The sequence below is a fragment of the Oculina patagonica genome, chromosome 1 (assembly GCF_052425735.1).
Source record: "Oculina patagonica isolate OP01 chromosome 1, crgOcupat, whole genome shotgun sequence".
In the NCBI taxonomy this organism is placed as follows: domain Eukaryota; kingdom Metazoa; phylum Cnidaria; class Anthozoa; order Scleractinia; family Oculinidae; genus Oculina; species Oculina patagonica.
Window position 1 is genome coordinate 16,748,119 of NC_135758.1, and position 14,315 is coordinate 16,762,433.

General features: G+C 38.7%; 1 protein-coding gene across 1 annotated transcript; it reads left to right on the forward strand.

The window, feature by feature from the left end:
• The first annotated feature begins 2,358 nt into the window (after window positions 1-2,358).
• Window positions 2,359-14,067, forward strand: LOC144659217 (ATP-dependent clpX-like chaperone, mitochondrial). Its single transcript, XM_078519651.1, has 12 exons — window positions 2,359-2,711; window positions 3,940-4,200; window positions 5,070-5,233; window positions 5,960-6,140; window positions 7,050-7,223; window positions 7,355-7,485; window positions 7,617-7,650; window positions 8,537-8,625; window positions 9,941-10,105; window positions 10,667-10,957; window positions 12,914-13,006; window positions 13,367-14,067. Exons 1-12 carry the CDS (start codon window positions 2,645-2,647, stop codon window positions 13,556-13,558), a joined length of 1,842 nt encoding a protein of 613 aa, XP_078375777.1. The 5' UTR covers window positions 2,359-2,644; the 3' UTR covers window positions 13,559-14,067.
• Window positions 14,068-14,315: the final 248 nt, after the last annotated feature.

Here is a 14,315-nt window from a genome sequence, read left to right on the forward strand (position 1 = left end):
CTACAGTAATTTATTCACGCAAAAGCATTTCTTGTACTGCAGCAGATGGCTTTTGCATTGTAATTTTTTACTTGACTACTTTTACTGATCCTTCTAAAAATTCCATCTAAAATTCAAAGCAATACTTTACATAACATTTGCTTTCTGAAGTCTCGAGAAGCCGCTGAAACAGCTGCTGAAAGTCCTTAATCAAGTCCATGATTTGTATTTAAAACACACTCCTGATAATTACGTCGCGACACATGCACAGTCTTTGTGGCCCCGAAAGAAAGATGTATCTATTCTTTGATGGATTTCTTCACACTACCAAGGTTTTAGGGAAGGTACGTTTTTTATTATGGGGGTGGGCCGGGGTATTTTAGGATTTTTTTGCAAAAAAATTCGTGGCCCTCCCACTTCCTAGAATGTTTTGTTGCATGACCCTCCACAAACACGCACACAAAAACATGTGACCCTCCCCCCACCTACTCAGTGGTTCCTTGGGAACAAATATAAACAGAAGGGTTGCTGACCTTAACGCTTTCTGGTCGCTCCATCTGCGCACAAAGCAACTATTACAGGGTTTTTAATAACAGTGAGAGTATAGGCAGCAAACGTTTTGGAGCTCCTAAGGCTCAACCTTCTAGGGGGGTTCGGGGGCATGCTCCCCCGGGAAAATTTTAAAATTTGGGCCTCTAAGAGTGCATTTCCTGCATTCTGGAGGAAGAATTAGGTTATTTCAACAGAACCGCACATTGTCATTTTATACAGCTAGAATACGTAAGTACTCTTAAACGTTTTTCATATATTTGATTCTAGCCGATAGTGGTAAATCACGAACAACCCTTTTACCAGCGATGGCCAGTTTTCTGGCCAAGCAGAAAATATCCGATTCCATCACAAATGGCCGGAAAACCGGCCAAACAAAACAAACTATCTTTCTTTTGGGAAAACTGGGCACTACTTGGAAAAGCACATGCTTTGAAAAAAAATGGCGGTCTGTTTCACGAACTGAAGCTAGGTAATGAACGCGTGAAACGAAGGAGACATTTTAGGGTCTTTTTTCAAACCATGCGTTGTCCATGTTATGTTTGTTGTCACTATTTATGTTTTTTTCTTGTTAAGTTTTTCCCATGCCGAAACAAAGTGTAACCCTCCCCCTCCTGCGAAAAAAACAGGTTTGGCCCTCCCCAATTTGTAAAACATTTACTGATGACCCTCCCCTCTGAGGCCCCAGCCCACCCCCCCCCCCCAATAAATAACGTACCTTCCCTTAGCAATCAGTACTTGCCCTAGAGAGGGAAGTTTACGTGTTTAGCATAACTAGGAAGACCTTGGAAGTTTGTAATCCGTTCAGTGGCACAAATTAAAAACTCAGCATCAATGACTTTAATGGCAACTTTTCCCTGCCGAGGGCAAGCAGATGGTACGCAAAGCACAATGGGACTGACTACGTCACTCGATTGCGCAATTTTGCAGATTTGTGATGGCCAAAGAAATAACTCCTGGCCTCCAGCCGGAGTAATAATATTCTACACAGGACCATGTGCTCTCCAATCCCGGGGGGGGGGGGGTACTCTCATATGTGGCCTATATAGGTATGTGTCGCCCGATAGGGTATGGTTTTTGAGGTTCTCGGTCCTTAAATAGGGTATCATTTTTGCTCCTTTTGGCAATGTTTTCCCGGTGTGATCCTTAGATAGGGTACCTGAATTCTATTAGCTTAAATAAACGCCCAGCTAAACGAAAAAAGGTTTCTTAAAACTGAATTTTCTGTTCAGGTATTAGTAATTAACGATTTTATAAAGATTTGTGTCTTGCCGCGCGCGGTTAGCTATTATTTGGGTCGTCACGGAACGCATCTCCTCCCCTTTAATAGGGTGTCATTTTTCGGTTTTGAGCCTTGGTGGCACACCCCTATCCGAAATTTATGGGTCTCCAATTTGGAAAATAAATCTTGGATAACTGCTTAAATGTGATTTTACACTAGCAATATAACTACATTGTAAGCGAAACAATGTGCTGTCCAGTTAAGGAAACTACTGGATAACTGCTGGAATCAATTTTATGAAATTGCTCAAGTTCTTCAATTGCAGCAGTTGCATTGAGCTTTGATAATTTATGCAAACTGAAATTCACATTATTCAAACATCCCTGAGGCCAGAACTACCAAAAACGCGAGCTCGCTAACCTCACGCAAAAAAAGAAAAACAGTTTGCATCCTAAGCGCTAAATTCCTCTTGGGAAAAGCATTCATAAACTTTTTCGGTTGTAATATGAGATAAAAGCCTCCAGCTGAGATAATAGATGCATGCGCAAGGCACGTGCTCAGATGTTACATAACTAAAACGTGCTGGGTGGGGTAAGGCACTATTTTGTAGTGTATTTGTTATGAAACTACGCACGCGCAGGTGAGTGGAAAACAAAGATGGCGAGCTGAAGCTTTATTTGAAACATCCGGCAGTTTTGCATTTTTTCGCATTCGCTTTCGCGTTTTAGTGCCCTATACAAGTTTTACAGCTCTCTGATACTGTCTTTAAGATTTTAAAAGTGTAATATCTTGTACATGCCGAGATTTTAGCTCAATTAGAGGGCGAACCATTGTGCTTGCGAGCATCCTGAAGGTTTACATCAATTGTTGTCGTCGTTTTAGTAAGGCATAAATATGTTTAGAATACCCAGTTCTTTACGTTTCATCAGAGGGAATAGTAAACAGCTCTATAGTTCAAAAGGTAAGGTACTAATTATCGGTTGTTGCGTTTAAACCACTTAAATGTAGGGCCTGTTTACATGGGGTGGGGGACCCCGGGGGAGGACCCGCGGGGCTTGGGCGGGGGGGCCCCCTTAGTGTGCTTGGTGTACAATTCGTGTTCTTTGTTTGTCTGTGGTTCTGCACGTATTTTGTTGTATGACTTAGTACTGTAGTGGAAAGAAAGTAATATGGTCTTTACAGCTCAATGAATCTTGGACATCTAGATGAAATCCGACAATTTCTTTCCCAGGTCTTGTGTCCGGCAAATAAGGTTGTAAGAAATTACGTGATCGCAAAATATCCAGTTTGCTTTGAGAAGCATGCAACATCCGTTCATCAAATGCGTGTTTTTTTTCGTGGACGTTCACGAGGAATAGTTAATTTCAGTGTTACTTTTTGTCGGTTAACAAGTTTATTTTTCTCTCTGGTATCACATACTTTTGCTTGTATATATCAGTTCCGCACTTGCACTTTGGACCGAAGAACAATAATCGAATTTTCAATATGCTAATTTTGTCATATGACATAACAAAGTACGTGATCTTGTTGTTAAAAACATTGGATTTGAACTTGTCTCAGCTTAAACTTTTTATTTCCCTAATTTCAATGTGGTCATTTAATACATTGTATATCAATAATGAAGATTTCTTTTCAAGAATCCAATAAGCTCTCCAGTTTTATGTTAACATTTGTTTTGGTAAATATATTTTATTTTATGGTAAAATTCTGTATTCTGATTGGCAGAGACCATGTCAATTGATCCCAAACAGTACAAAAAGTTGAAATTGAATGCAATTACCCATACAAATCATCAAGATTATGTTTACAATCTGTGTGCAGATAGCATTTTTCATTGATTTTCATACACCAAACAAATGGGAATATTGGCAGGTTATTTTTAGAGCCTCAAAAAGGTAGAATATATATAGACCTTGTTTTGTTTGGTAGGCAAACATATCAGAGATGAAACATTGGATTCCCATACCAGCACTTGATTTCTCTTGTTTGACTACTCAACAAAATGGTTTCCAAGACCACAACAAGACCCACTTGTTATGTGTAGCATGATTTTCACAAGTTATCACTGTGGTGAAAAAAACTGATCAGGAAATTGTATGACAAAATAATAATATTGTTGCTAGACTTACCATGCATGAAATCTGAGTTATTTTGTATTCAGCTATCAGAATTATTTTTTGCTATTTCAGAATGTATAAAATCCGGTTGTAAATTCTCAACGATCAGAAGATTACACATTCTTGGTTCAAGAGAAAGTAGACCGGCTTTAGCTGCAATCGCAAGTCCACATGATTCAAGTCACACAACACTGGGAATTTCATGTCATATCCATGAAAGAAGTTGTAGAAGGGTTTTCTCTTCAAGTAATGACAGCAAAGACAAAAGTGGCAAAGGATCCGGAAATCAATGGAGCTGCCCCAAATGTGGGAATCCATGTACTACTGTGGAACGTAAGTCCATTATAATATTCGTACTACAATGTAGAAGTTTAAAGGTTTTAATTTAGTTTTATTGCATTAATGATAAAGCTCCCTTATTCATTTGATATGTAGCAAAACCCCAAAATACTGATCTAACGAATATGGTAGTGGTGCTGTTAAATTAAGGTAGTACAAAATATTTTTGACCTGTGTTGGCAGTGAACAGATACACTGTAGTCCAGTTTTCTCATACTTCTTTCTTAGAACAAATCCTGTCCTCACAATCTAATCAGTAATAATAACTACAAGTACAGTAAAGTAGCCTGCCAAACTTCAAACTGGCTTTTGTTGAATTATGCACTCAACTTACTGAGAAGACAACGTTTTGCCATGATTCTTTTAAATAAGCACATTGCAAAAAAATATAAGCTGGTTGTACATTAAGGGAAACAACCATCTGAGGATGAATCCTGTCTTAATTAACTGACCTTGGAATTTTGATAGCAACCTAATATCTGAATTTAAACTCTATTCATGAAGCAGTTTTGAAAGGTTTGCACCTCGCAGTTGGAATCTCCAACACAAGTCATGTCATTCGCCATCATTTCATTTGCCAAGTGTTACATCCTTGTTTTAATGCTGTGTCGCTTGTAGAAATTTACCCTAACAGGGCCTCTTTAGTGAAGATTTGCCAATAAACAGTCTTGGTTTTTCAAACTATACAAAGCTGACAACCAATGTGAGATCAAAGGAAACATTTAATTATTTTTAAAAGTCATTTTCAAAAGTGTGCAAAATTTAAAAAGTTAAATAGAATGACATTTATATTTAGTAATTATTTATAATAAATTTTTGCACAGAATGTATTTTAAAACATACTTTTTCATTTTGTTTTGCAGCCTCTACTCGTTTTGTACAGTGCGAGAAGTGTAATCACTTTTTCCTGATCTTATCAGAAACAGATTCAAAACGATACATTCATGTCAAATATGATAAAGCTTCAGGCAATGAAGCAGAAAAGCAACCCAAGGCAGTACAAGCCCCTCCACCTCCACCAAGAAAGGTGTGTATGCCCTGAACACTTCAAAACCTTTAGAATTAACAGTTATATTTTTTGTTACCTTCAATCATTATTACAAGGACAATTTAAGAACCTTGGAAAAAAAATGGAAGGAAACCAACCAATTACAACCCACTTATGTGACCTTTTGAACTCCTAATTTGAAGTGAACTTAGATGTTTCCTGATGGGTCTGTTAAGATAATTGACAGCAGAGTCTAAGTGTTACTGAAAGGTGCTGTATGGTACAATGACTGTTGTCAAGGTACTGTTTGTCTAATGGTGATAGGCTGGCAAAATGGGGATGTGTGATGTGTGTTGGATAATGACCTGTGACATGCAAAAGAAAGTTAACTTTGTTTCTGGTTCACAAAATAATGTCATTAACTACTGTTTTGTTTTTTTCCTAATTAATCTGTCAAATTAAAGTACGATTTACCAGTCTGAATCGTCTTTTGAACACCGTAAAACCAGTACACTGACTGCAACAATGGCATTTGATAACCAACCGCACAATTTGCTTTAAAAGAAACTTACACAATTTGTCTTTGATTGTTTCTATCATTTGGGGTTGAAGTTACATTGACAAAGTTCTCCCAATCAATCTAGTCAACTTGAAAATATAATTGAGTACACTGATACCATAATGCAGTTCTGTGTAACTCATTGTTGACCTCTGTATGAAGCTTTGTACAAGTCATAATATGCCATGTGGTATATTTTTCCACAGATATTCGAATACTTAAACAAGTATGTAATAGGTCAAGGTTTTGCCAAGAAAGTATTGTCAGTAGCTGTTTATAATCACTACAAGAGACTCTCAGTGAACCTGCCACAGACCCAATCAGCTTCTACACCAGCTGAAGTTAAACCAGTTCCTCTCCAAAGACCATTCCCTGGATCACCACAGGGTAACTAACTTTCTTTTATTATAGGCTATGTGTCTAACCTTTGTTTGATTTGTAGTTTATCATGGAGATATCTTGAATAAGAATATTCATTATTGTAATCCATCAAATTTTTTTGTGGGCACGATTAGTTTTAAACACGACACATGATGTCGCCAAAACTGGGGAATATCAGATGATATCCCCCAAGTTAAATTTCCTAGTTTTTCAAAATTCATCCCAAGTAAATTGTTAAATTGAATAGAACTGAATTACTACAACTGAACAAAATTACTTCAACTGTTTAAAACTTTTGAAAAAGATCTCGCCAAAATGAGCAACCTTGTGTAAAACGTTTTGAAGGATAATAAACACGCCTCCATTTGGCTTCAAAAATTAATATGTACTGATATTTTTCCTTGGACATTATCCGTTCCTCAAAGATCAGAGTTTGCTTCTCGAAGATAATTTCTGCAGACAAGTATCAGTGCATATTTTCACGCCAAATGGAGGCTATTACAAGTTTATATTTATAAGAATGATAAGTAGTAGTAGTTTTTGATGTGTAATTTAAACATTCCACTCATAGTCAACAATATTCAAACTTAGAGATGCACTTGACAATTATTACAGCTAATCCTTCTGTTAGATAAAAAGGCGACTGAGATAATAGCTAAGGGAAGAATAAAATAAATACAAGTAAAGAAACACTTTTACTTTTTGATGTGTAGTTGACACATAGCTAAACCTTCTGTAAGAAAGTGTAAATGGTAGAAGAGTGAAAAATAAAGACAAGCAGGAAGCACTTGACTACTTACAGCGTACAAAGTTTTACTGTCTAACCGTAATCATCCTTGTCTTTTTTTTTATTCATTTTAATTTTTATATGATGCCCAGTGTATGCAAGTGATTTTTTGTATAATCACCTTCCAGAATTACAGATGCTTATGACGCAGACATCAAATCTCAATTCTCCCTTGGGTGCAAGTGGTGTCCACTCGCCAACACAGCTACGAGAACAAGCAGGAAGTGACATACTGGACTCAGAAGTGGAAAGAATCCAGTTAGATAAGAGTAACATCCTACTTTTAGGACCAACAGGCTCAGGTAAAAACACAGATTTGCTCCCTGCAGCAAACATATTTTAACACCAAAATAATGATTTATAGGTAAAGGAGCTTCAGTGAATACTGTGGTGTTCTATTTCTAAAATAGCCATACTTTCCTTTTTCTGTTAGGTAAAACTCTGTTAGCACAAACTATAGCTCGATGTTTAGATGTTCCTTTTGCAATCTGTGATTGCACTGCACTGACGCAAGCTGGATATGTGGGTGAAGACATTGAATCTGTTATTGCCAAGCTCTTACAGGTCAGTTCACTACTCATTCTTACATACAGGTACAGAATATTTCAGTAATCTGTCTTCTGTGATGCTGTTTCTTGAGCTATACCTTTAAGGAAACTAAAATGTGCTTCATTTGATTTTCTCATCCATCACAGGAGGCTGGTAACAATGTTGAGAGAGCCCAGCAAGGTATTGTTCTTACACTATAACTTTCAACTCTATGTAAAGTCTGCCTGTAATGGAATCACTTGGTATATTAGCCTGATGGATGTCCAAGCATCCTCTGGGTGCATGATTGAGGATTATTTCTTAGCAAAATGATTTGACTTATATCCTAGGCCTCATCTGGGAGAATAGGGCCATTCTTAGCAAATTTAGAAATCTTCAAATAGATTTGCACAAAGAAATTGTGGAAATACACTTTACATGCTTGGGTTTGCCTCCAAACTTTTGACACCCCTCCCCTCCCCTTTGGAGGGTGACACCCCATAGAAAATGTTTGGGACACCCACTATTCAAATCCTGGCTAAAAGCCTGCTTCTGATAAATGATAAGCTTGCTTTAGTGGCATTTCATGTAGCAAATGCCAATCATTCTGGATGTTGTAATGACAGACAGACGACAAACGACCAACAGTCCACCGACAGTTGGTTACGGGGAGCTGTTCTTCACAATTACCAAAGTTTCAGTCTCAGTTCTATTGTTTGGATTGATGTCTTTATTTGGTTTTGGATTAATTTTCTTGCATTTACCCAATTCCTGGCTTCATAACACCCTCCAATGAGAAATTCCACCCCTCCACTCAAATATACCTAATAGCCTGTAAGCTTACATTCGAGCTGACACTAATAGGTTTTAAGTTAAAGCTTTTCTTGCCTTGCATTTTGTTCTGTTACAGGGTGTTTTAAGCTTTTGGTGAATGTACAGCTTGTTTTGTGTTTTATTTGGCTATGTTTAGAGAGAAATATCCAAATTCAGATTCAGGTCCTTTCTTATATCCAGAGTGTTCAGAATGAGCACTACGTTTGTATTTCAAAAAACTGTTGTAATAAATCACTGTACTTGTTATTCACAGGAATTGTATTCTTGGATGAAGTGGACAAGATCAGTTGTGTGCCAGGTGTGCATAACCTGCGAGATGTTGGTGGTGAAGGAGTGCAACAGGTATTGTACCTTAAACATTGTCACACCAAGTGAAGGCGAGACTGCTGTCTTTTCACTACTGACAAGGTGGTAAAGAGGTTATGCTGACGCGTGAATTGAGCAAAAATTAGCCGGCGACACGAGTAAACAACTCAAATCTGGCCGTGATCCGTGAATTGCCAGTCTAGTATGACGCGTGATTGGCTTATTTTTAGAACCGTGATCCGTGATTCCATCTGAAAGCTTTCATGAAAACGGAAAAAAAGATAACGTACTCAAATAAATTTACAGTTGTAAAGCCAAACTGATAAACGAAGGACTTGTCTGCACTGTGAATTAGTCTGACACTGGAATGTTTTAAGTGCATTAGGTTCAATACAAATATATATCTTTAATTTGTTATTAACTGCGCTGCGCAGTTCTTGCTCTGCACGGGGTTTATTATTATTTTTCGTTTTGTCGGTGACCTGTACCAAACCTCCACTCGGTCAGGCTCATGTCACGCGATGTTTAGAAGCTACAAATCAGTAACAAATGTAAACATTTTCTTATTTTTTGTCTTTACAAAGATTTTAGTGTAATTTCGATTTTGAAGCGTTTTATTCAAAGGAAATATTTCAGCGTCGAAAGAAATATTCAGCGGGCAGATAAAAACACGTTTGTAAGAATGCCACGTCACCGATGCTAGACCTCGAGTCACGTAGTTTCAAAGATATCAGCTACCTCAATCGAATCATTCTAATAGAGGCTGAAAGAAAATTCGACGCTGCGGGGCCTGGGTGCTGCGCTCGCGGGGAACGCAGTGAATGGTTTAAATCTGCTACAAACGGAAATAACCAAGATCCTCTGGTCTAAACTTAGCATGTTAAGTGTGAATTATTCGACTTTTTAGCGTTATTTATTTTTGGAACTGTGTCATCTATAGGATTTCTGAAATTGATGGAAAACCACTGAGACAAGCATGCCCTAACTTGCAGGGTTACGTCATTGGTAAATAATTCCCCAGGGAATTTCCATTCACAAAACACAGTCTAGTGTTCTCTCAAATTTATTTTCTTATTTACTCCAATATATTCCATTTTCGGAGCTGTTATTCAATCTTTAACGTAATTCAAGACAAATGGATGCTGATTTAATATTTTTTTGTTTCCGATCAGGAGGGGGCCACCAGAAGGTGACGGAGGAACAGCAACAGAAGTACGAAAGTGCACCACGGAGCGCAACAGTGTTCGACGCAGTAAGGGGATAAGGGGAGGGGGGGGTGCATTGTTCCCCCCCGGCCTCCTAAAGTGCCAGACCAGCGCGTTGTAAGCTCTAAGAGCTCTTGTTTTGTCAGGGCTTGTTGAAGATCCTTGAAGGTACTGTAGTGAATGTTCCAGAGAGAAACTCAAGGAAGATGCGAGGTGACAGTGTAGCCGTGGATACTACTAACATCTTGTTTGTTGCATCTGGAGCGTTTAATGGACTGGATCGGATTATTAAGAAAAGAAATCAGGAGAAGGTATGTAGCTGACTGTGTTTGTACGTCAGGGAGCTAGTACTCGGCTGAGCCCCCTAACGGCTAGTTTCTGTTTCATAACTGTCTTAAAACAAAACCAAATCGGATCTCATTAATCACAAAAAACTCAAATCCCCCCCCCTTAAAAAAAGGCAGGTCGCCAAGCAAAGAGCGTAAAGGCTCATTTTCAATGTACATACACTGCCACCTATAGAACAAGCATAATCATAAGCGCACAAGAAGAAGGAACATACATGCATTCTTTTACACTTTCTTCACCAGGAATAAGTACAAGTATAAGTAGAAGAAAAAATTTGTTCGTTCTTGTGCTTATGCTTATGCCTGTACTTAAGCCCCATGATAATTTAACCTAGCGATTGGTTTTGCATGTTTATAAATGTTTTTTAAAGAGACGAAACAAGAAGTCACAAGGTGTCTTTTTGTTGCAAATCTCTAATCGTGTTAGTTTGCGCTTCAGTTAGACAGAACTTTACAATAAAGTAAGTTTGAACGTCAGACTTTTTTAGACGGAGGCGTTTGTTTATCTCTGCTATGTTCAACCAGGTAATTGGTTTTGGAGCACCTACGAGTGATCGTGGTTCCAAAGATAAAGAGCTGGATATTTTCAAGAACTCCCAACCTGACGTCAGAGAAGACAATGCTGAGCGGGATAAGTTGCTCAGTAAAGTGGAGGCGCGTGATCTGGTGGAGTTTGGCATGATCCCTGAGTTTGTGGGTCGACTTCCTGTAGTGGTCAGTTTACACTCATTGGATGAGGACTCGCTGGTGAAGATTCTTACTGAGCCCAGAAATGCGCTGGTACCACAATATCAAGCGCTGTTTAGTATGGACAAGGTAACCCAACTCATTCCTGCTTCAACAACCTATTACGTTTTGGATTCTGATTCAGATTTAAGATAAGATAAGATAACTTTATTTATACACGGTTTTTCCATCAGTCAATTAAGTTACTGGACTATCTACCTATCTAACTAACTACAAAAATTTAATAACAACAAATTCAAAATAACAAAGAAAAGTCTGCTTTTCATGGAGGCCGTGTCTAAAATTTACTTAAAATTTAGATATTACTTTAAACTGTGCCGACTAAATTTAGATTTGAAATCGGCCAGTGAAGATGCTTGTCTTAGGTCTACATGTAAGTTTTTGGGAGCTAGATCATTGGGAGCTAGATCATCAGTGGCAGCTGGAAACTTGGAATGTTCACCTGGAGCTTCGCAGCGACATCACTTGACTGTTTCAATCTCAACTTAAACTTATCTTTAAGAAGTATTATAATCTATACTTTATATTTTCATAAGATGTAAAGCGCTATGATCAGAAATGAAAATATGCGTATAATTAGCAAATTATTATTATTATTATTAAGTTGTTCCACAACTGAGCTCCACTGTACGAAAAACTTTTCTTGAGATACATGTAATCAGTTTGAGGTTGTGGAAGAACTAACTTGTTTTCGGCATTCCTTAAACGATAAGCACTAACATCGTCACGATATCACTGAGTACGAATCTTGATCTCAGATAATCAGGAGTCATACCATGTAATGTTTTATACATTAGGATAGACTTCTGTTCCAATCGTTGATAATAGAGTCTTCCCCACCCCAGTGTCCGGAACAAATCATCTAAATTACTATCATAGCTCGCAGACATTAGGGTACGAGCTGCGCGGTTTTGAAGCCTTTGCAGTTTTTCAGCAAGGCCCTTGTTACAGCTTCCCCACACTACGTTGCAATAATCAAATTGTGGTTGAATAAGGCTGTTATAAATTTTGATTAAAATATTAAATGGAGTGAGATGCCAAATTCGTTTAATTACACCAATGGCACAAGCTATCTTCTTAGAAATGTTTTCAATATGACACTCCCAGTTTATATTTTGATCAACATAAACTCCGAGGGATTTAGCGGAGGTTACTATTTACAACTGTGCTACACAAGATTCGTGGGTGCCTGGTCATATAACTAGGCCGTATTGCAAACTCAGGGTGCAAAGAAATTGAATTTTCCAGCTTGCACTTCGGGCAAACTGTGGCCAGGATATACTAGCCCAAAGGTCATTTTCACTAGCCAAAAAATTCCTTCTATGCATGATTACTAGTAATTTCCTCAAACATTTGAGCCGAAAACTTTCACTTGCCCATCGGGCAAGTGAAGCAGAATAAAATCAGTAGCCCCGTGCTATCGGACATGCACTTCTTTGCACGTTCAGTCGTTTCGCCTACAAGAGTTCGCCTACAGGTTGATCGCCACAGGAAGCGATTCGCCTACACGACCTGGTGTTTCGCCACACAGTCGACGCCTACACCCAAATTGAAGACCATCTTAGTAGAGCGACTAAGGTGCGATCGGGGAAAACTCGTGTACGGGACAGGGGGACGAGCGTCGCGAAGCTAGAGTGACCAGAAGAAAGAAGAGAGGAAGTCGAGAATTGGAATGATGGTGAACTGAATTAGGGCCATAAGATTCGTGCGGTGAGGGAGGATTTTAGGGAAAAAAAAGTTAGAAGAGGAGAGTGTGCGATGGAAAAGGTGGGCGACGAATAGTTCGGGGTAGAAGGAAGGACAACGCACGAGAAAATAGGAGAGCTGCCGAGGGAAGGGGAAGGAGGGGAGATGTGGGCGAAAGGGGCGAATCGACAGAGGGGAGGGCGAAGGGAAACTACCGGATTCCCGTTGAAACTGTCTTTCAGTTTGCAGTATTTGCGACTGTATAATTTAAAATTCATGATATTACGGTTTTAAATGGTGTTCATGAGGATCTTCGTCTAACCTGAGCTCTTTTCTTAGGTTGAACTTAACCTTAGTCCTGATGCCTTGAAGCTAATCGCCCAACAAGCATTGGAGAAAAAGACAGGCGCACGTGGATTAAGAGCGATACTGGTACGTACGTAAAGTGGCTGTATTGATTTAGGTACCCTGAGTTACCCGCCATGTACACCTAGCAAATGATACCCCTTCCTTCGATACCTTAAGGATTTTTTCCCAACTTTTCGAGAAGCATCGCCGCCTGGACCTATAGAGTTCTGACCAGTTGTGGTGATGGTACTATGAGACTTGTTTAATAGATGACCTTGCAACTGTTTCTTGTAATTCTCATCAACAGTGAGTATTACAGGGTGGAGATGAGGCAAGCTCTTGGAAGAGGCCATTAAGCAGCATTGTAACAACTTGCTTCAATCTGGCCGCAAAGTACGAATGATATTTTATTCCGTTGTGTAATTTTCTGTGTTCACCTTGCAGGAGAATTTGCTGTTAGAGCCCATGTTCGATGCACCAGGCTCTGACATCCGGGCAGTTTACATAGACGAACACGTAGTCGAAGGGAGCAAAAAGGCTGAATACGTGATGGCCCCTGAAGAAGAGGCTCCTAGTGCCGATGCAAATGAAGAAGAGGAAGAAATCTATGCCGGAGACGCTAGTTCGCGAGTATAGTGATAACGAATTGAATTTTACTGCTTATAAATACTGACTGTTACCCATGCTTTCAACAGTGAACGCTCAAAATAATAAATATTACACTGTTGATTGTTGTCAATTCAATTGCAAATTGTTTTAACATACAAGAATTTTTAACTCCAAACAAATATTTCAGAGAAGAGATTTCAGAGAAATGCCCATTGTTTCTTGTGCTTGCTTCAGTGAAGCATCAAAACATTTCTTTTGTTCAACCAAAGCTACTTCTGGAAGAAATTTGTCATCGCTGTATATCTCTTTTGCTCGTATGGTATTTTTTAAGTTCTTAGCTTTTGGTAGCCGATGGGAATTTCCTGGAAACATGATAAGTATTGATACTGTAAAAGTGTTGGAGTTTTGTATTTTTATGGGATTTTTCGTATGAAAGGTGAAAGGATTGCTTCATTGCACATGCAGCTTATGTACAGAAACATTGATTGCTGAATGTAAAAATATAATTTGGCGTGGAATAAATGTTATTTGACTGACATGTTACCTTGTGTGTTCATGCTGTAGTGATCTTAGCAAAACATACTTGTTTTTACATACAGAGTCGAACCTACCCTAACGGACAACTTCCGATGTCCCGACAAAATTCTGACATATTCTCTTTAAAAGAACCCTCTATAATACAGACCCTCTCTAATACGGAAAACAGACACTTAAATCTCGGCCCCATATAAACTTAACCTCTTTATTACGGACAGTCCGGTGATCAGGTGATGATTGTTTATCA